At 45.6% G+C, this 22,074-nt stretch overlaps 2 protein-coding genes across 3 annotated transcripts in view; one reads left to right on the forward strand and one right to left on the reverse strand.

Annotated features, from left to right (window-relative positions):
• POLL (DNA polymerase lambda) overlaps positions 1 to 13,500 on the reverse strand; it is a 55,285-nt gene extending 41,785 nt beyond the window's left edge. Inside the window, exons 1-2 of one of the 2 annotated variants that reach the window (XM_082268246.1) lie at positions 13,446 to 13,500; positions 7,015 to 7,132 (exon numbers count right to left, since the gene is read on the reverse strand). In XM_082268246.1, the coding sequence (XP_082124372.1) occupies positions 7,015 to 7,123 (109 nt within the window). In that variant the 5' untranslated portion in view covers positions 7,124 to 7,132; positions 13,446 to 13,500. The remainder of the gene's footprint in view (positions 1 to 7,014; positions 7,133 to 13,445) is intronic. The other variant, XM_082268247.1, reaches the window with a different exon arrangement.
• A 72-nt stretch (positions 13,501 to 13,572) lies between these two features.
• Positions 13,573 to 22,074, forward strand: part of DPCD (deleted in primary ciliary dyskinesia homolog (mouse)) — a 34,683-nt gene continuing 26,181 nt past the window's right edge. The window contains exons 1-3 of the mRNA XM_082268248.1: positions 13,573 to 13,702; positions 19,485 to 19,565; positions 21,426 to 21,550. Coding sequence (XP_082124374.1) covers positions 13,639 to 13,702; positions 19,485 to 19,565; positions 21,426 to 21,550 — 270 coding nt within the window. The 5' untranslated portion in view covers positions 13,573 to 13,638. The remainder of the gene's footprint in view (positions 13,703 to 19,484; positions 19,566 to 21,425; positions 21,551 to 22,074) is intronic.

Raw genomic sequence — 22,074 nt, forward strand, 5'->3', positions numbered from 1 at the left:
TTTTCATCTTCTATATGACCTCACTTGACCGAACTTCTCCTCCATTACAGGTCTATTATTTGTTCCCTGTGTGGAGTTAAAGTGGTTCTAAAGCCTTGAGTTTTTTTTACCTAAATGCATTCTATGCATTAAAGTAAAAACGGAATTTTTGTAAAATCTTACCTGTAAAATTCCTTTCTCTGAGTCCTCCGACAGTCGCCGCCTCTTCATATTCGTCACACTGGGGTTATTGTCCTTTGCTCCGTAGGAGTAGCTAGGCAACAGAATATGTTAATATCAAAGCTTTTAGCATACCCCACCCCTAGGGGGTGGTCCCCTCAGTCAATACCCTCCTGCTTCCTGCATTCCTACCTCAGTTCCAGTAGTATAGCAGTAGAGTACATAAACAAACCCCAAAAGAGGGGCGGGGGCGGCGACTGTCGGAGGACTCAGAGAAAGGAATTTTACAGGTAAGATTTTACAAAAATTCAGTTTTCTCTTACGTCCTCCGACAGTCGCCGCCTCTTCATATTCGGGGACGTCCCAAAGCAGTGTAGACATGAGGGGTGGGAAAACAGCAGCCGCGCCTAAAGCAACGCAATACCCACATCAGAGAAAGGAACCTTACCAAAGGACCTTACCAAAGGAAGGAAACCAACTGGGCAACATGAAAAAATTTTCTCAACAGGAGCAACAACCCAGGAAAACAAATAACCTAGGGATAAAAACATCCCAACAGCCAAGGGTCCAAGAAAAAAACAAGGAACCCTAAGGCACTGCCGCACAAAGAACCTTGCGGCCAAAGGAAGCATCTGCCGATGCCTGAACATCCACTTTGTAGAATTTGGAGAAGGTGTGAACAGACGACCAAGTCACCGCCTTACACACCTGGGCCACAGAAGCCCGATGATGACAGGCCCAAGACGTACTCAGAGATCTTGTGGAGTGCGCCTTCACAGGCATGGGGGGAACTTTCCCCTTCAAAGCATAGGCCTGTTCAATGACCTGTCTGATCCATTTGGCGATGGTAGAAGCCGACGCCGCCATGCCCTTCAGAGGCCCCTCTGGAAGGACAAATAGACAATCCGTCTTGCGAAAGGATTCAGTCGATGACAGGTAAACCCTGATCGCCCGAACAACATCCAAGGAATGCAAAGCCACTTCCTTCAGATGTTTAGGCTTTGCGCAAAGCGAAGGCAAGACAATGTCCTCATTGAGGTGACCACCTTATCCAAGTGAACCACCAAATACGGAGATCTGCAGGACAAAGCAGCCAGCTCCGACACCCTACGAGCCGAGGTGATTGCCACCAAAAAGGCGACCTTCTTGGACAACAAGATCTCCCTGATTTTTTCAAAGGGAGCATGTTGCAACACAGACAGAACAAGATTCAAGTCCCATGGAGGCAAAGGCTCCCTCCTAGGAGGGACCAGATGCCGTACCCCTTGAACAAAGGTGCCAACCCAAGAATTAGACGCCACAGGGCGTTGAAAGAGAACGGCCAGAGCAGAAATCTGACCCTTAATCGTGGCCAACGCCAAACGCTGGTCCACGCCCGTTTGAAGAAAAGCCAACACTCTTGATACCGAGTATGAGCGAGGGGAATACCCCCTGGACTCACACCAAGCAAAATAGGCCTTCCAAGTACGGTAGTAAACCTTCCCCGAAGAGGACTTTCTAGCCTTGATCAAAGTGTGAATGACCTCAGGGGAGAGACCCCTATCCTTCAGGATCTCGGTTTCAACAGCCAGGCCGTCAAAGCCAGCGACTGTAAAGCAGGATGGAAGATCGGCCCTTGAGACAGGAGATCTTCTCGAAGAGGCAGACGCCACGGAGCGTCGACCGCCAGATTCACGAGGTCTGCGTACCAAGACCGGCGAGGCCAGTCTGGTGCCACCAGAATCACCGTTTTCGGTTCCGAGGCCAACCTGCGAAGGAACCTGGACAGCAGCTGAATCGGTGGAAAGGCATACAACAGGCGATACTGATGCCAGGGCGTCACCAACGCGTCAGAGGCGTCTGCCCGAGGATCGCGCGTCCTTGCCACGAACCTTTCCACCTTGTGGTTCAGACGAGACGCGAACAGGTCCACATCTGGGGACCCCCACTTCTCGCACAACATCAGGAAGACATCCAGGTGAAGGGACCATTCTCCCTGGTCCAGGGTCTGGCGGCTCAGATAATCCGCCTGCCAGTTCTCCACCCCCGGAATTTGAACAGCAGATATCGCCGGGACGTGCGTCTCGGCCCAAGATAGAATGTCGGCTACTTCCCGAGCCGCTCGGGCACTCCTGGTGCCCCCTTGGTGGTTGATGTAGGCCACCGCTGTGGCATTGTCCGTCTGCACCCAAACCAGACGGCCCTGCAGCCTGTCCGACCAACGCCGAAGGCAGAGATTTATCGCTCGCAATTCCAGAATGTTGATCGGAAGGGAGGACTCCTCCTCCGACCAAGTTCCCTGGGCGGACAGAACGCCCAGAACACCACCCCAGCCCGACAGGCTGGCATCCGTGGTGATCACTGTCCACGAGAAAGGGCGAAAGGACTTGCCCCCCGACACCGCCGGGGACTGGAGCCACCACAGAAGGTCCCTTCTGGTGCGATGACTCAACGAAATCTGGAGATCCAGAGACTGCGGTCGTCCGTCCCACCTGGCCAGAATCTCCCTTTGGAGACCCCGCGTGTGAAACTGGGCAAAGGGTATCGCCTCGAAAGCCGAGACCATCAATCCCAGACACCTCATGCACGTCCGGAGGGGCGAGCACTGAACGTCCCTGAGGGACCCGACTTCTTCTTGAAGCTTCCGGAGCTTGTCTTTCGGCAGGAAGACCTTCGCCTGAACAGAGTCCAGGATCATTCCCAGGTAAGGAAGACGAACCGACGGACACAGCGTCGGAAAATTTATCGTCCATCCAAACTCCTGTAGCGTCTGCATCGTGACGGACAGGTCGCTCACCAGACCCTGACTGGTCGCTGACCGAACCAGAATGTCGTCCAGATATTCACCTTGGTGAAAACCCGCGGAGCCGAAGCGAGACCAAAGGGCAACGCCACAAATTGGTAGTGATCCTCCGCAATGGCGAATCGAAGGTACTTCTGGTGACCCTCGAAAATGGGGATGTGAAGATACGCATCCTTCAGATCGATAGAGGCCATGAATTCCCCCGGAACCAGGGCAGCCACCACCGATCGCAGGGATTCCATGCGGAATTGCAAACCCGCACAAAGCGGTTCAGAGCTTTCAAGTCCAGAATCGGACGTACCTTGCCCTCCTTTCTGGGCACAGTGAACAGATTGGAATAGAACCCCCGAAATCTGTCCCGATGAGGCACCGGAACCACCACTCCCTGAGCCCGCAGGTCCCGCACCGCCAGGTGCAGATCCCGCAATCGCTCTGGAGACAGCTGAAGATTTGAGGGAAAAAATCTGCCCGCCGGCCGAGAGAGAAACTCGATCTTGTATCCAGATCGAACGATTTCCTGAACCCAACTGTCCCGAACGCGGGCCAGCCAGGGTTGAAGAAAACCGAGCAAACGTCCCCCCACCCCAGAACTGTGTGAGGGCGCCCCTTCAGGCCGCATTGTTATGGGCAGCGGACCCGGACTGGCCGGACTTCTGCTTACCTGCCCACAGCTTTTTCTGGGAGCCTTGTCCCTTGAAGGGCTTGCCCTTATAGTGCGACCGAAAGGCACGAAAGGACCCCTGAGAGGGTCTAAACGAAGTATTCTTCTTACCGCGAATAAACTTATTCGTGTGAGTCTGGGGCAAAAGAGTGCTCTTACCCCCAGAAATACCCTTTATCAGAGTATCCAAAGATTCGCCAAAAAGGCGAGAGCCTGCGTATGGCAAATTAGCTAAAGTCTTGCGAGAAGATTGGTCAACAGACCAACATTTCAGCCAGATCAGGCGACGGTTCAGAACTGCCACACTCTGGAGACGCGCAGCCAAAGGGACCATATCTAAGTCCGCATCACACAAGTACATGACACCCTGATGAATCTGATCCACCATAGCCAATGTTGACGGCGAAGCAGAGTCAGTCACCAGGGTGCGCCTGAGCACCTGCGTCCAATCGGCAATAGCCTGGGCTGCCATAATGGAAGCAAAAATAGGCTTCAGCATAGAGCCCGCAACCGTATAAGAGTGACGGGCCAGAGACTCCAATCTCCTGTCCGTAGGGTCCCGGAACACCGGGGTATCCTCAGCAGGAATCGCAGTGGATTTATTCAAAATCGCCACCGCGTGATCCACCTGAGGCGGCACACACCAACGCTCATCAGTAGCTGGTGTAAAAGGATAACGCAGCTTGAACCTACTCGGCACAGCAAAAGGCTTCTTTATATTGCGCCATTGCTCATCAACAGCGCGCTGAAATTCCGTAGAGTAAGGAAAAACCTGCGACATTGTGCGTTTCCTTTGCGTCCCGTACGAGGACATCAAAACAGGAGGACTTGGTTCATCCTCAAAATGCAGCATTTGCTTGATAGAAGCAACCAACTCATCCATGAGTGCAAGCTCTTCAGACGAGCCAGGGGGAGAATTATCAACCCCTTCCACCTCAGCCTCCCCTTCAGACCCCGCAAGGTCTAGAGATGAGCGAGACCCTGAGAAGGGCACTCCAGCCATAGCATCCCCATTGCCCTCTGAATCAGAGGAAATTGACACTCTGGGCCTTTTTGTGGATCGATCAGCCACCAGCATCTGCACCTGAGCAGCTAAGTTAGCCACAATAGTAGCCAGATCAGCCCCCTCGGGGGAAACAGCAGCCCCTTGGCCCCCTACCAAGGAGGGGGGAAACTTGCTTTCCTGAGAATCCATGCCCCAGTAGACTTAGGAAAAAAGGAGTACTGCCCCTTTAAGATCGCGGTGAGCGTAGCCCACCGCACTCACAGAATACACTGACCCCCACAGGGATAGGAATACAAGGCAAGGAATACAGGAATATGGAAAGGTAAAACCTGGAGGGATCACACAGGCTGCTGCACCGATCGCTGTCCCAGAGGAAAAGGAAGTGATGCAAGACTGACCGCCCCTATGAAGCCTATGTAAAGGCTACACAAACATGGCCGCTGGCTGAGGCTCCATAGGCAGATACAGAAACAGCGCTGACATGAGGCCGGATCGATCGCCGCCAAAATGGCGGCGCTTGGCGCCAAAAACGCTGCTCTTTCCACACAGGACCGGCCACCATAGCTTGCTGCAAAAAAAATGGCAGACCGCAGTAGCGGTCGCCGCACAGTATGCCCCAAAAACGTTGCACAAGCATGTCACACACAGCATACAGCATGTCTCACAGAACTCTCAGCCTGTTACACAGAGCAGAGCAGGAGAGCCCCCCTCCCCCCTTCAGCCCACAGAAAAGGCAGCTAATACTGACAGGGAGCTCAACGTTTTTTTACAGACATGCAGGGTCCCACAGTCCCAGACTGACACCCAAAACAGACAGGTCCCCACACAGAATACACTTACCATCCGGATGGCGTGGGGAACCCGCACAAGCGATCAAACCGCTGCACTAGGGACAGGGAGAGTCGCAGCCAGGACGCAGTGGAACTGCGGTGCGAAACCGCAAATGGCGTCCGGTGAGGTAGCCACCTCACCGCAGCATCCCTGCAGCGAACAGGGATGGGTCGGTCATATATGCCAGGGAAACCTGAGCTGAACGCTCGATGGCAGGCTGGGAAGCCACTGGCCCTGAACCCCGGACACCCAGGGAGGCCAGCCCGAGACCCAGCTCCGCATGATCATCTTCATCCGAAGAACTAAACTAATGCTGAAAAATAACAGCTAAGTAAAGAAGAGAAAACACTTGAAATAAAATCAAAAAGAGAGAATAGAGGCTGAGACTGAAATCCCAGCACAGGATAAGCCTGCTAACTCCTGAGCTAGACAATTGAAACTGAGGTAGGAATGCAGGAAGCAGGAGGGCATTGACTGAGGGGACCACCCCCTAGGGGTGGGGTATGCTAAAAGCTTTGATATTAACATATTCTGTTGCCTAGCTACTCCTACGGAGAAAAGGTCAATAACCCCATTGTGACGAATATGAAGAGGCGGCGACTGTCGGAGGACGTAAGAGAAAAAACATTTTGTGCTGCTGGATCCCCCCACACAGACAAGGCAGGGTGCTGTAGTGCCTTAGACTTTATTGTACTATTTGTTTGGATAATTCACAGTGAATGGCACTGCCATATACTGAACATAAAGCAGTTACCATGGTTGTTTTAGCATTCATTGCAATGATGAACAAATGTAAACGAGACCTAGAACGTTCTGATACTTATCCTGAAGTAGTTCTAAACCTAAACTGTTTTTACCTTAATGCATTCCCTGCATTAAAGTAAAAAATGCCCCATACCTGTCCCAGCCCCAGCCCCTGCCCCTAAACGCTTACCTGAAGCCCTCTATTGATCCAGAGTTGTCCCCGGCTGCAGCTTTTCTGTCCCCTTTTCCTTCTCTCACAGGCTACACTAGGAGCTCATGGCTCCCACTGCTATCAGTCTAATCCTGTGAGGAGGGAGAGGGGGGCATGGCCGAGCCACACTGTGTGTCTATGGATGTAGGCAGCCCTGGTTCAGGTGCACGCCTGCACAGGTGCCCCATAACACACGGCTTGCTATAGAGCAGTGATGGCGAACCTTGGCACCCCAGATGTTTTGGAACTACATTTCCCATGAAGCTTATGCATTCTGCACTGTAGTTGAGCATCATGGGAAATTTAGTTCCAAAACATCTGGGGTTCCAAGGTTCGCCAACACTGCTATAGAGGCACCAGCAAGAAAAAAAGATGTGGGCAGTGCTGGCTGGGGACCACCAAAGAAGAGGCAATAGACTGCTCTGTGCAATATTGCTGCATAAAGCAGGTAGGTATAACATCTGAGAAAAAGATTTTTTTTTTTTACATTTTTCACAGTAGAAATTGCTTTTACAAGTACTACTTGCAATTTTTTTTCCAACCATTTTAACAAATAATGTGAGCATACCATAAGATGAACTTACAGCTGGCCTGATTTTTGGACACCCTTATGATCTTACCTTGAACATCAACATCTGCTTTGATCTTTTTTGCTTCTTGTGTTGAATTGCTACTTTCTCTCAATCGTTTTACTTTGGGGAATGCTTTAACAATTCCTTTTGGTTCCATGCAAACTATCTTACAAAAAAAAAAAAAAAAGTATATTAATAGCCGGTCCTTCCTGCCCATTTTTACAGTAAACATGCAAGTTAGTCATTCCTTGTTCCCGTTAATTTTCTGCATTGTAATGAATACACTGGGGGACATTTACTAAAACTGGAGAACACCAGCAGTCTTTGGCTGCTGCCCTCAGTATGATTAATACCTTTGGTGGCTCAGGCATTAAAATAAATTGGGATAAATCGGTGCCATTTCCTCTGACTCATGCAACGCCCTCTCCAACTCTTCCAGCACCCCTAGCGTGGGTACTTAGGGATTCAAATTCAGAGGGATCTGTCTGCATACCTGGCCAACAATTTCTACCCAGTTTTAAAAAGTTTTCTCCAAAAATGTTCAATTTGAAAAGCTTTGCCTCTCACTCTGGTAGGCAGGGTGAACCTTATTAAGATGGCCTATCTCCCTAAATGTCTGTACATTTTTAGACATACAGTACCTAGTGCCTTTGTTTCAAAACTTGAGCAAGCCATCGCCTCGTTTAAATGAACGGGCTCCACCCCGAGACTAGCCAGAACCACTTTGCAGCTCCCTTTGACTGGGGGAGTTCTGGTCCTGCCCTGCTCTAGAAGATACTATTGGGCAGCAGTGCTTGAAACAGTGTTTTCAACTTGTTTAATAAATGTATTCCCTGTTATATGCACTCTACAAATAATACAACCTACTTTTGTACTACACAGACGCTACATGGCTGTTTTATTAGGGGCCCATTCCATGTGCGCTAACCACTTCAGACAGCAGTGGTGTAACCGCTCGTCCAATTGCTTACATACAATCAGGGGCTCTACCAGCTTCTGGATGCAGACTTTTGTGTGCAGGGCCAGCGTTTCCAGCTGCATACAGACTGGCTGCAGTTAATGTGGGGCTGGCTGTCAAAATACAATATCTGCAGCTGGAGATTTGTCCATCTGCTCTGTATAGCATGGGAGAAGGAATCTGTAGAATTTTGAATGGGGAAAAATAAATAAAAATGTGTGTATCTGGCCAGCATTAAACATTTGTCACTATACCAAGTGACCCCATTTGAAGATTTCCACGCTATACCTGTTCTGGTGACAACTCAAAATTCTGGATATTTATCAATTTCAGTGCCTGTAACAATTAACCCCAGGACAAATAAAGGAGGGAGAATCTCTCCAGCAGGGAGACAAATATCCAAAAAAAAAACTTGACAGGGGTTTCAATGCTTCCACATTCTATACAAAACTATGAATTAAGGCTTTGCTTTGAACACATTTTTAAAGTGTATCTAAACCAAAACACAGAAATGTACTATAGTGCATCTTAAAAGTTCTTAGATGTGACTGTTCTTTTGTTAGGACAAGATTAGGTTTTAAATGCCCTAAAAAAGTGCTGATCCTGCCAGAAATGTGTCCTTGTCAACTCCTGTGAGCTGAACGGATATATCCAACAATGTTGTTAGCTCTACCAGCTATCTTCTGTGAACTACAAAGCAGCAATCCTTGAAGTAATGGAGATTAGATGAGCAGAGTTCAATGTGTTTGTAGTGCAAATCAGCAGAGCAGCCTAAGGAGACAACGCTGCTACTCCATAGATACAATACAGTGAATGTTGTCACCTAGTGTGTTACTAGGAGGCCTACCGGGTGAGAAATCAAGAAAAAATTTGCCTGAGAAAAGAAAACATACAGGAGCCTCATCTAAGATGATAAACTTTAAAATATTAACATTTTGGGTGGTTTAGATACGCTTTTAGAGGCTATTCATACTGCTGCATCTTAACACACATGTACCGACGCAAGTGACTTGGTCTTCAAATAAAAAATAGCATCTGTTCCCAGATCAGTGCTGCAGTACATTGTGTCTTGAAAAAAATAAAAAAAATAAAAGACATGTACCAAATTTTGCACTCTTAAGTTTTAGTAAATTAACTTGTACTTTGACAGTGGGAAATCTCTGCTGTCAAAATATACTGATCAGTGGCTGCAGGCGCCAATTGTGAACAATTTTCCAACAAGCCTGTTCAGCAGAAGTCGATTGTTAGGTTTACCTCTCTAAAGCAGGAACAGCCACACATGGATCAAAATTTGGCTGGTCCCTGCTGAAGCAGCTGGATTTTAATCCATCTATGGCAGTCATGTCCAAAGTCCGGCCTGCGGGCCAGTTGCGGCCCGTCCTTTAGTTTTGTACGGCCCCGAGACACTGCTGACTTTTGTCAATGCCTCCTCACATCCCCACCCCGATGCGATGGCTCGGGGGCGGGGCCTCTGGCCTCCCTCGGCAGCTCCCGAGTCCCGCTCCGCCCCCCCCCCCCCCGCTCGTCTCGTTCAGCCCGGTGCCTTCTCTCCTTCACTGCACACAGCCACCTGTAGGAGCCGAGTGAGGATCCTGTGGAGTTGCCGTCACTTCTACAATCCTACTGCCTGTTTCTGTAAGTGTGATATATGTGTGTATGTATGTATGTGTGTATGTGTGTATGTATGTATGTGTGTGTGTGTGTATGGAGCTGACCGAGGAGGTGTCACTTCTACAATCCTACTGCCTGTTTCAGTAAGTGTGATTTTATTCATAAAGTACTGATGCTTATTATTTCCTATATATGTGTGTGTGTGTGTATATTTAATTTTAATGGTTCAAATGTCAGGCAAAATGGTCGGCCCTCACGCATGTTCACTTCGTCAAATCTGGCCTCCTTTGAAAAAAGTTTGGACACCACTGATCTATGGCCAGCGTTATTGGCAGGATTTCCAGGTGAAAAGAAAGTAGAAAAAAAAAAAAAACACGAAAAAAGAAAAACTAGCACAGCCTCCACATTTAATGACGAAGGAAGTTTCAATACTACAATGGATATGCTGTAAAGTCCACTGTATATCTTGTACCTACAGGTAAGCCTATAATAAAGCTTACTTGTAGTAACAGTGAATATCCCTTAAGCTGGATACACACCATACAACTTTTTTTGTTTGATTTCCTTTAGAGCCGGTTCACACTACTCCGACTTGGGACACGACTTGTGTGCCCTCAAGTCGCTTGTCATCACAAATTCAATGTAAATGAATGAGAGCCGTCTTAATATGCACTACTGAAGTCGCTCCGACTTCAGAAAAGGTTCCTGTACTACTTCAAGGCGACCTCTATCCGACTTGTGCACATAGACTTCAATGGGAGTCGCCTCCAAGTGGGATCCTTATCTATTTTCAAGCGACTGTGATCAGACTTTCCAGGAAGAAGAAAAAGATTACCCAGGCATTCCCCACAGACAAATTCGCCTATCATTTAAGTCTTTTCAAAGTAAAGAGACTCGCTAAAAAGTCGCTCCTTCATGGGGCGACTTTCTGGTCGCGTTAGTGTGAACCAGCGCTTAGATTTACCTTTAACGAAATAGTGCAAGGGCCTGCCTGATTGCAAACAAATTGAAAGTGTTAAGGTCTGACCTAATATTATATGGTTTTGGTAAATCTAAAGGAAAAAAATCTAAAGAAAATCGTATAGTGTGTATCCAGCTTCTAACTTGCACTGCTTAGGAGATATTCCCATGGGATGCAGCTGGCGAGGTCACCACTGCATGCACTCTAAAGGGATGGCATACCCATGCTGTACCTTCAGAGCTCCGTGTCGGGGCCCTCGCTATTCATACAGCCGGAGCCAGTGAACCCAAAGAAGGACTGGGTGAAAATGGAGCGCCGGGGAGCTGTGGCAGCGCTGCGCTGGAGAGCTCCTTAAGCCTAATACACACGCAACAATTATCGGCCAACTGATCGGCCGTCTTTTGTCCAGAGTGTAGTTTTGTTGGTTGGAATGTGCCTAGACTGCACACAAATTTTCTCGCCCGACAAAATTCTACTTCAGAAGTGATGTCATGTGTTGGGTTGCTTTCTTTGTGTTCTTTCTTCTCTGAGCATGCCCAGTCTCACTCATTAGATTTTTCCCTGTCGAAATCTGTACTGACTGCACGAAAATCGGATGTGTTTTGACGGTGGACAAAAATTTTATAGCCTGCACACCAGATTTTTTTCGGCCGAAAAGTCAGAGTCAGTTGTCGGAAGCATCATACTAACAAGCCGAAAATCGGCAGATCGGTCGTCAGACGAAAATTCCCGGCCTATTTTCGACGCGTGCGTAAGGGGCTTTAGGCTGGATACACACTATAAAACTTTTGTTGTTTGATTTTTCTTTAGATTTACCTTCAACTATGTAGTGCAAGGGCCTGCCTGATTAGGTCTGACCTCATATTATATGGTTTTGGTAAATCTAAAGAAAAAAAATGTAAAGAAAATTGTATAGTGTGTATCCAATATAAGTCTGTGATAATGTGCTAGCATGCAGCGCATACTAGAACATCATGACTTAAACTTGCAGAGGGACCGATTTTTTATTTTTGTGGCGGTTTACTCCCATTTAGGTGCTCATTTAGACATGTGGCGATCATTGACTGCCTTCTGAAAAGAGATCTGCAGTGGATCATTTTCAGAGGGTATTTGATTGGTAATGAGGAGTTAAATGGACCCTCCTCCCCCCTGGTTTAACCATCAGCCCACCACACTGCAACTGTGTGCTTTGTAGGCAGTTGCAGCATGGCCCTATTTATTTGAATGGGTTGCATTTGGCACCGCTACTGCCTGACAGACATCAGAGGGTTTAGCTTTTGCTGTGGCTGTAAAGCAAAGGTGGCTATGGCATATGCACAGCCCTGAGTGACTGCATGTCTGTTTAGGTGGTTGGTAAATGGCTCAATTGCCTGCTTTTACCACCCCTGATGAGAATAAGCTCTAACTCTTTCTGCGCCAAATCCAACATTCAAAAATGCCCATTGACACTTCTTTCAGTGCAGGAAATGCAGGTTTCCTGCACCGCACGGGGACGTACAGCCCTCTTTGAACATGTGCAGGTGCCATTAACTGGTAATACCCCCCCTGCGTATCTGGCAAACGCGAGTGCCTCTGCAGACACCAAACCTTATGGTACTGCAGTTCCATGCGTTTTGGTGTGATTTTAGATATTGGGCCTGCCTTCATTTTTGCGCATTTGGCAGCGTAGAAACGAATGGATTGTCGCCAATGCAAAAAAAAGCTGCAGGCGCTCGGGTGAACTGGCCCTTAACCTCTTGCTGACCGCCCGCCGTAGTATTACTGCAGCAGGGTGGCTCGCTGCGCAAAAATCACATAGCACGTGATTAGACACAGCGGGCAGTGATTGCCGCTGTCCTGCCCTCCCGCGATCGTCGGAGAAACCGAGAGAAGACCTGCCTGCTTATATAAACAAAGCAGGCGGATCTTCTGTCAGACAGGCAGGGAGAGATCAGCAGTTTCAGTTAAGCTGAAACCGCAATCTCTCTGTGCCTGTCACAAAACCACCCCCCACAGTTAGTAATCACATTTAGGTACACATTAACCCCTTTGATCACCCGTGTTAACCCCTTCCCTGCCAGTGTCTATTATACAGTAACAGTGCATATTATTTAGCACTGATCACTGTATTAATATCACTGGTCCCCAAAAAGTGTCAAAAATGTTAGGTAGGGGTCTGATCTGTCAGGCGCAATGTCGCAGTCCCGTTAAAATTGCTGATCGCTGCCATTACTAATAAAAACAAAACAATATTTAAAAAAATTCAAAAATGTATCCCGTAGTTTGTAAACGCTATAACTTTTGCGCAAACCAATTAAAATACGCTTTTTGGGATTTTTTTTTTTTTACCAGAAATATGTAGCAGAATACAAATTGGCCTAAACTGATAAAAAAAAATAGATTTTTTAAATTTTTTGATTGGGAATATTTTATAGCAGAAAGTATTTTTTCAAAATTTTCGCTCTTTTTTTTTGTTTATAACGCAAAATCTAAAAACCGCAGAGGTGATCAAATACCACCAAAAGAAAGCTCTATTTGTGGGGGGGGAAAAAGACATCAATTGTATTAGGGTACAGCGTCGCACGACCGCAAATTTGTCGTTAAAGTAACGCAGTGCCGAATCGCAAAAAAATGGCCTGGTCATTAAAGGGGTAAAACCTTCCGGAGCTGAAGTGGTTAAAATGCATTTCAGCACACACTGACGCATGACTACACAATTGTCTAATGCTACAAAAAAAAGACGCACCTCTTCCCATACAATGAGCCCTAAAGCAGACCTGTCCATAAAAGTCACACCTCATACAGGTCTGGTGTATAGAAGAAGCTGGGCCCCTGGACAGGAGTGTGGGAAGCCCCGTGTGTCTGTATAACATAGAACTATTCTCTCTCCCTGAAGCTGCACGCAGAGCTGACCGGTATAACGTCCCTTAGTATTCCATTAGCGGTAATAATAAGATTTGTCCCACTTACTGCCCGGACTTGTCTGGGTCACTACCGCTTCCGGCTGACCCGGATGTTGTTGTGGGTCACGCGGTGTGCTCTGAGTATCAGTCCGCTAACAGGGAGGGCCCGGCCGGGGTTGTCATAGTAACAGGCAGAGACCGGTGCGGGTTGTTATGGTGACTCGCTGGTTGGTATAGTGACAGAGAAGGGACCGGGAAAAATGGCGGTGCAGCTGTGGCTGGAGAGCCTGAGAGCGGCTAAGAAGACTTGTATCCTGCAGGACGGTATGTCATGTGTGTGTCCTGGGGCAGCATGGAGGGTGCATGTCAGCTGGCTGTACAGGACTCCATGCTGCCTGCTTCTCAGGAGAAGATAACCCTATTACACACATAGAATCCTGATATTCCTCCATTATCACTGATATGTACAATGTGCTTGCTGGGAATTGAAGCCAGAGCACAGGTGCTACAAGTAGGGTTGCCACCTCATCCCTTTAAACCAGGACACCTATTAATTATACAGGTTCTGAGGCTGATATAATGCACATAAGGAAGTTCAATTACCACCTTAATCAGCCATAGGAACCTGTGTAATTAATGTGTGTCCTGGTTTAAAGGGATGAGGTGGCAACCCTACTACAAGTCACCCCATCGCTGCAATGCTTGCACCTGCTTTTCTGCTGTTTCCATATTATCATCTGTTAAACTGTAATACAAAATACTTACAAGAATTCTAACTAAAATACTTAATTCTGCTATTTTCAGCATTCTCCATCCGGACCAAACTGGCTTTATGCCTAGGAAGTCTACCTCTATTAATATTCGTAGAACACAACTGATTGTCCAACTTGGGATGACCTTCCAGAATCTAGTGTCCTGGCATCTTTGGACATGGCCAAAGCCTTCGATTCAATAGAATGGCCCTTTTTATTAACCGCTTTGCAATCGTTTGGCTTTGAGAAATTTCAAAAGGGTTTCTATAACCACTTGCCGACCAGCCACCGCCTATATAAGACGGGAGCGATCCTGGGGGTGCGCCAGCAGAGAAGCCGATCCACGGAGCCAGCGGCTGCAATTGCCGCTGGGCAACCGCAATCGCTCCCCGTGAAGAGAAAACGGCGGTCTGCTTTTGTAAACACTGCAGACCATTGTTCTCTCAGGAATCAATACAGAGCTCCTGTGTTCCTCCTATTTAGGAACACAGGTCTCTGTATTTATTTCACAAACCCAAGCCCATCCCCCCCACAGTTAGAAAACACCCCCTAGGCTCACATTTAACCCTTTGATAGGCCCTGGGTTACCCCTTTCCCTGCCAGTGTCATTATTAAAGTAACAGTGCATATTAATAGCACTGATTACTGTAGTAATGTCACTGGTTCCCCCAAAAGTGTCAAAAATGTCAGTTAGGGGTCCAATCTGTCCGCCGCAATGTCGCAGTCCCGCAAAAGAAATTGCTGATCACCGCTATTACAAGTAAAAAATAAAATAAAAATGACATAAATCATTCCCCTAGTTTGTAGACGGGATAACTTTTGCGCAAACCAATCAAAATACAATTATTGCAGTTTTTTTTTTTTTTTACAAAAAATATGTAGCAGAATACAAATTGGCCTAAAATGATGAAAACATTTGATTTTTTTTTTTCGGGGAATGTAATATAGCAGAAAGTGAAAAATATTTTTTTTTTTTTCCAGAATTGACTCTTTTTTTTTTTTTGCTTACAGTGCACAGGTGATCAAATACCACCAAAATAAATCTCTATTTGTGGGGGAAAAAAAGGACATCAATTTTATTTGGGTACAGCATCGCATGACCACGCGATTGTCCATTAAAGTAACGCAGTGCCGAATTGCAAAAAAGGGCCTGGTCATTAGGGGTTAAAATCTTCCGGTCCAGAAGTGGATAATATATGCAAACCCCATCTCCCAGCTTCTGGTTAATAGCTTATTATCTACATCCGTTCCACATCATAGGGGTACACGGCCGGGATGTCCTTTGTCACTGCTTATTTTTGCAGTGGCTATAGAGACCTTGGCTTTGCGGTTCCGGCAGTCTCCTTTCATGAAAGGAATTACATTGGGTGATAGAACAGATGTAATAAGATTGTATGCAGATGATCTCATTTTGTATCTACAGGATGCCTCTGGGTCATTAAGTGCTGCAATGCAAATCATTGACCTCTTCGGTACATACTCAGGCCTAAAAATTAATTGGCAAAAGTCTGCTCTGATACCTCTCCGACCTCAGGTATTTGTAGACAGTGGCACTGTAACCCTTCTAAAAACTGTCACCTCTTTTAAATATTTGGGAATAATAATTACATTATCTTCGTCTGAGGCATTAAAAGCTAGTATGGACCCCCTGATGCGAGTGGTTAGGATTAAACTTATTATATGGGCTAAACCTCCTTTATTAGTAGCAGGCAGAATTAACCTAATTAAAATGGTCCTTTTACTGAAGTGTCTATATGTATCTTCGGGTATGGTGCCAGCTGATTGGAAAATAGCCAACGTGGTACCAATATTGAAAAAAGGGCCGAGATGTATCCCGGTTAACTATAGGCCGGTCAGCCTAACATCAGTAGTCTGCAAAATTTTGGAGGGGATGTTAAAGGACTGCATACAAGACTTTAGTAATGAAAACGGTATCATAAGTAGTAATCAGCATGGATTCATGAAAAATCGTTCGTGCCAAACCAATCTATTAACCTTCTACGATGAAGTGAGCTGCCACCTAGATAAAGGAAAGCCTGTGGATGTGGTGTACCTGGACTTTGCAAAGGCCTTTGACACCGTTCCCCACAAACGCTTACTGTACAAACTAAGGAAGATAGGTATGGACCATAAGGTGAGTACCTGGATAGAGAACTGGCTCCAGGGGAGAGTACAGAGGGTGGTGATTAATGGGGAGTACTCGAATTGGGCGGGTGTGGAAAGTGGGGTCCCTCAAGGTTCTCTCCTGGGACCAATCTTGTTTAATTTATTCATAAATAAATAGAAAAAGTATGCTTGCTGATTTTGAATTTGGCTAGAGCGGTGTGGAGAGAGTCCAAGCGAGTTGTAGGATTTAGGGACATTGAGGTTACACTCCCTACTTGGCACAATCCCATGTTTCTTCATCTGCTACATTTCACAGAGTATTCTTTCTGGGGGGAAAAAAAGGTTTAAATACCCTCGGACAGTGATGGCGGTCCTTGGAACCCCAGGTGTTTTGGAACTACATTTCCCATGATGCTCATGTAGTTGAGCATCATGGGAAATGTAGTTCCAGAACATCTGGGGTGCCAAGGTTTGCCATCACTGCCCTAGAAAATCTGTAATGGCACTGTTCTTTCATCTTTTGTTGAATTACAGCGGAAACTTGATCTCCCCCTTACAAACTTTTACAAATGCCTTTAATTTAGGCATGCTCAGTTTGGGACTAATGTCTTGAATTTTTCTAATTGCCCACTCATATATATATATATATATATATATATATATATATAAAGTCACAAGGTCCTGGAGGACTCCTATCTGAAGTCTAAACCTATCTTTCAAATGTCACTATTAGCAAAAAGTAGTAGAAGTGGTCATTTAATAAAGATAAATCAAAAGAGGGGGGGGGGGGGGCTCTCTTTGTTCCTTCAGCCCCTGCCAAAAGTTTGCAATGATGCCAGGTTAGGGGTGGGAGGAAGGTTGGGGAGTGCCCTCAGTGGACCTCTTCGCATCCTGTCAGAACACAAAGCTCCCAGCCTTCTTCTCACAGGAAAGAGAGACGACGAGTTGGGAACAGACAGACTGACCTTTCCTTGGGGGTTTAATCTTTCTTATGCCTTCCCGCCATTTGCTACCTCTGGTGGTGCAAAATATTGTTCAGGAACAGGCGGAGGTAATCTAATAGCTCCTTGGTGTCCAAGGAGTTGGTTTGTAATTCTGAGATCCCTCTCCACAGCTCTCCCCTGGCCCCTGCCAGATCGAAGAGACCTTCTCCGGCAAGGGCCAGTGTTCATCAAAACCCTCAGATTTACCATCTGACGGCCTGGAGGCTGAGCAGCTCATCCTACAGTTAAAGAGGTATTCGGAAAGGGTTGTTAGTACTATTCTAGACAGCCTTAAATTAGTCACAAGAAAAATTTACGACAAAGTCTGGAAGACGTTTGTGACCTGGCAGAATAGGGCTTGGATTGATTCCTTTTCTATTCCCTGTATCCTGGATTTTTTACAGGAAGGAGTTGAAAAGGGTCTTTCTGTTAGTACCCTAAAAGTACAGATTTCTGCCCTGTCACTTTTCCTAGATATCAGGCTAGCCGAGAATCCATTGATTAAAAGTTTTCTTTTATCTAGAGCCAGACATACCCCTTGATTAGTTGTACTGATACCTCCTTGGGATCTGTCTTTTTAGTACTGAATGCACTTACAAAATTTGTATCTATGAAGAAAACTTTTCTTTTAACCATCACTTCGGGCAGAAGGATTTCAGATTTAGAGTCCCCTTTCCTGTAAGGACCACTTTTTGCGAATTTTGGATGATAGGGTGGTTATTAACCCAGACCCTCTGTGTTTACCTATAGGTTTCACAGATAACAAGAGGTTCTTGTTACTAGTTTTTGTACCTCCCCCAGAAATCTGGAGGAGGAAAGGTTTAGTTGCCTTGATGTTAGAAGATGTCTTTTTCGTTATTTAGAAATAACTAGTGAATTTAGAAAATCCTCTCAGCTTCTAGTTTCATTTAGTGGGTCCAGGAAGGGTTCCAGGGCCTCCAGGAGCTCCATTGCTCGGTGGATCAGGGAAACTATTTGTGAAGCTTACACTTCTTCAGGTCAGACCCTACCTAACAGGATTAGGGCGCATTCTACTAGATCTTTGGCCACATCTTGGGCAGAAAGAGCAGGAGCATCTTAGAAAGAAATTTCCAGAGCTGTGGTTTGGTTTTCTCATGCGTTCATCAGGCATTATAGAGTACAAATGCTCTCCAGCCAGGACCTTTCCTTTGCAAGGAAAGTGCTGCAGGCTGTCGCCCCTCCCTAAGGTAAAAAATCTTGCTTATCCTCTCTAAGTAGGTGTCCTGGAAGATGAAGGGAGGGGGAAAACCCCCGTTAGACTTACTGGTAACGATATTTCCATGAATCTTCCAGGACAGCGTCCGGATTCCCACCCTATTCTTTTTGGGAACCATTGCTGCTATATAACTTGGTGGTAGTGGTTACTGAGTTTTTTCTCTCTATTTTTCCAGTGCCTTGTGCACATTGGAGGAGGTTTACTTGATCTCCAAAAAACTGAGGGTCAGAGGAAGGGGAGGGCTTTTTTAATTGAGTCTGATTTGTGTTTCCTGTAGAATGCAGAGCCAATCCTCTCTCTAAGTAGCTGTCCTGGAAGATTCATGGAAATACCTTTACCAATAAGTCTAACGGGGGTTTTCCCCTCTATTCCTTGGTCTGGTGACATTTTTCTGGTGGATTTTCTTTTACTTTCACATTCAGTGAAAACAGGAGCACAGGCAGCAATAAAGCCAAACAGGTTTTCTATTTGTTTTAATCCATCTCTACTCTATCCAAAATTAAGAAAAACTGTTTGCCTTTATTTTAAAGTGGTTGTAAAGGCTGAAGGTTTTTTACCTTCATGCATTCGATGTCCCCCCCCACCCCACAGCCCCGCCTAATACCTGATCTCGCTCTCAATCCAGTGATGTGCAAGAGAGCTTTGGCTGTCCTGGGTCTCTTTCTCCTCATTGGCTGAGATAGCCAGTGAGCCAATGCAGAGCGAGCAGGGGGGTGGGGCCGATCCACGGCTCCATGTGTCTTAAGGATACATAGAGCAGGGCTCAGGAGTGAGCACGCACCAGTGCCCCCATATAAAAAGGCTTGCTATTGGGGGGCTTTTGTCAAGGGGCAGGAGCTAGGAGCACAGGACCCAAGAAGAAGAAGATCGTGCCTGCTCCGTGCAGTGCAAAACATTTACACAGAACAGGTAAGTATGACATATTTGTTTTTTTTAATAAAAAAGCCTAACCCTTAATACCACTAAGAACTGCTAAACATATATTGAGGATCATTCTTGTTGTAAACACTTTAATTTCTTATTTCTAGGCAGAAGAAAAGTGCACTATCTATTTTCAGATGGCAAGGAGATGGTGGAAGAATATGACCACAAGACACATGAGTTATTGGGTAAGAAAAGTACATAGCTGTACAGCATCAAATCATACTAGTATAATAAATGATACATAATTATTGACCACAGAGAGTCCAAAGTGCAGTTATATACGTTATTCTAGCACTGCAGAGGATAGGAGTGCTACCTAGTAAGTTGGAGTTCTGAGCAGGAATTGTCATGTTCCACCAAATTCATCTAATGAAGAGGTCTCCAAACTTTTTAGCACAAGGGCCACACCTAATATTTCTACAAGTATTTTATACATTTTATAAAATAAATAAATTTTATAAATAAATTATAAAATTTAAATGAATGAATTTGTTTGTTTCACTTGGAGCTTTTTTATAATCCACAGGATATGATTCAAAATAACGGAGAAAGAGCTTCAGTAAAACAAGGCAAAACATTTCAAAATAAACTTGAGCTTATCAGAGTCTCCCTTTACATCATGATCCCCATCAAAATCCCCCCCCCCCTCACATCAGCCCCCCCCCCCATTCCCCTTAGCTCACACACTTACAGCAAGGCAGGGAGCCTGAACAGCCCAGGAGCTAAGCTCAAGCCGCAGGAGAAGCAGGTCTTGACAGAGGAAGTACCATCCTTCTGTGAATGTTGGGGTAAGCACATTATTGGTTGTTGGGACCCCAGCAGTGCTATCAACTAATAATGATGCAAAGACAGCTGAAGACTAGGATAGAGGTGGTATTGTGGATGTTTGGGAGAAAGGCAGACCTGTGTGAGAGGCCACTGACCCTGACTGCAGATCAGAGAAAACTCCTGCAGAGGGCCATAGTTTGGAGTCCCCCGATCAAATGCATTACTATAGGAAGTGACCTGCGGGTAGTGGAATATCCGCTACCATACAATTTTTTCCTAAATGTCTGAATGTTTTATGTGTTAATCTTTAAGCACTAATATAATTTCTTTCATGTTAACCAATTTGTAGTTTGTTTTACTGCTTCTATAAACATGTTTGTTCCAATCGATTATTTAAAGTTTGCATGTATGGTCTGAAGATAAAATACCAGTTTTCACTATGCTACTTAAAGCAGACCTTTCAACTAACACTCAACTTTCCTCCCAATCCCGCTGTACAAAATGAGTGAATGTTAAACGTTTGTAAAACATAAATACCTTTTTTTCTAATTTATAGATTAGGGGCCACCACTTCTTTGCCTAGGCACAGGAGATGTATATATCAGGCGACCACAGCCTCCCTCGATATCCACACATTACAGGAGGCTGTGGATTGCAACATTTTGCTCTGCAACCTGTAAAAAAATGAATGGCGCCCGAACAGAAAGTAATAGGAAATCCAAAATGTTAAAGTTATAACCAGGACAGAGGTGAGAAAAGCTTCTGATGAGAGGAAATTTAACCTCATCTCCTGTTTTGTCTTTCTCAGAAAAAATGTTTTAGTTTTAAAAAGGATCTCTAATTTTGACAGTGAAAAGCAGCTGATGTAGGCTTTTTCGCACAAGAGAACCTGCCGTTCTTTTGTGCGAATAACCCTCTATCTGCTGCTCCCCCCGCCCCTTTGTTGCCAGCGCAAATCCATTACATAGTTGTAAACATCAGTCTCACAGAAACAAATAAATAAGCTAATTTTAATTGTAGAAAATAAATAACGTGGTGCTGGAAATTGAAAGTGCTGCCTAAAGCAGCCAGCTATATTCTGCATATTCATAACACAGACTTTATTGCCTCTCCCACATGTCCTTCTTGCTTGCTATAAGCGAATGAGCTGCTTGCCATTTTCTCCTCTAACTGGCTACGTTGTGCAGAGTGAACAATGCTAGGTACATGCTGCAAATGGTCCTCTTTTTCAATAATAGTCCTCTGTAATATGCTTTCTAATCTTCATGTGCTTCCAGTGAGGAAATGGAGACAGAAATCAGCCCTGGGCGCACATGGCGAATGGCATACTGAAGTTGGGGAAACTCCACCGCCAGTGGTCGCAGTGCTACAAAATGATTTCTTAAAAGAAAACAGTTCCAATGTATGTATTTTGAAAAACCGCTAACCTATCTTGTAATCTGTTTTATTTGCTTTTTTCTTTGCAGTTTTTTTTGGACTTCTACATTGTGTATTTTCCTTTTGTAGTTACTATGTAGCTTGGCAACATGAAAACCACATCTTAAATACTGGCAGTTTAAAGTGAACCTGGCCACATGTTAATATTTACTTATTATTAATGAGTGGTAAATTGGCTTTAAAGACTTCACTGACCTCTCTAGCTGCTGGTTCTGTGCAATTATTCTTCAGCAGAAGCACTGAAATCTCTATCTCTGAGCAGCTCAGCTCACTTTACTCCTCCTAGCAGTGATCTAGCAGCCTTTTCATATTAATGTAAACCGAGCAGGTGCCCTGGGAGGGGGAGTAGGGGGATTATGTACAATGTTGGTGCTTATATTGTGAGTATTGAAGAAGAAATGCTTCACATTGTCTGCCCTATTAAAAGGCTGTGCTGTGCTTAGAAAACTTATGCAAATCTTTTATTTTTTTCAAACTGATTTCTAAATG

Source organism: Pelophylax lessonae, assembly GCF_965119305.1.
Source record: "Pelophylax lessonae genome assembly, chromosome: 9".
NCBI classification, from domain to species: Eukaryota; Metazoa; Chordata; class Amphibia; order Anura; family Ranidae; genus Pelophylax; species Pelophylax lessonae.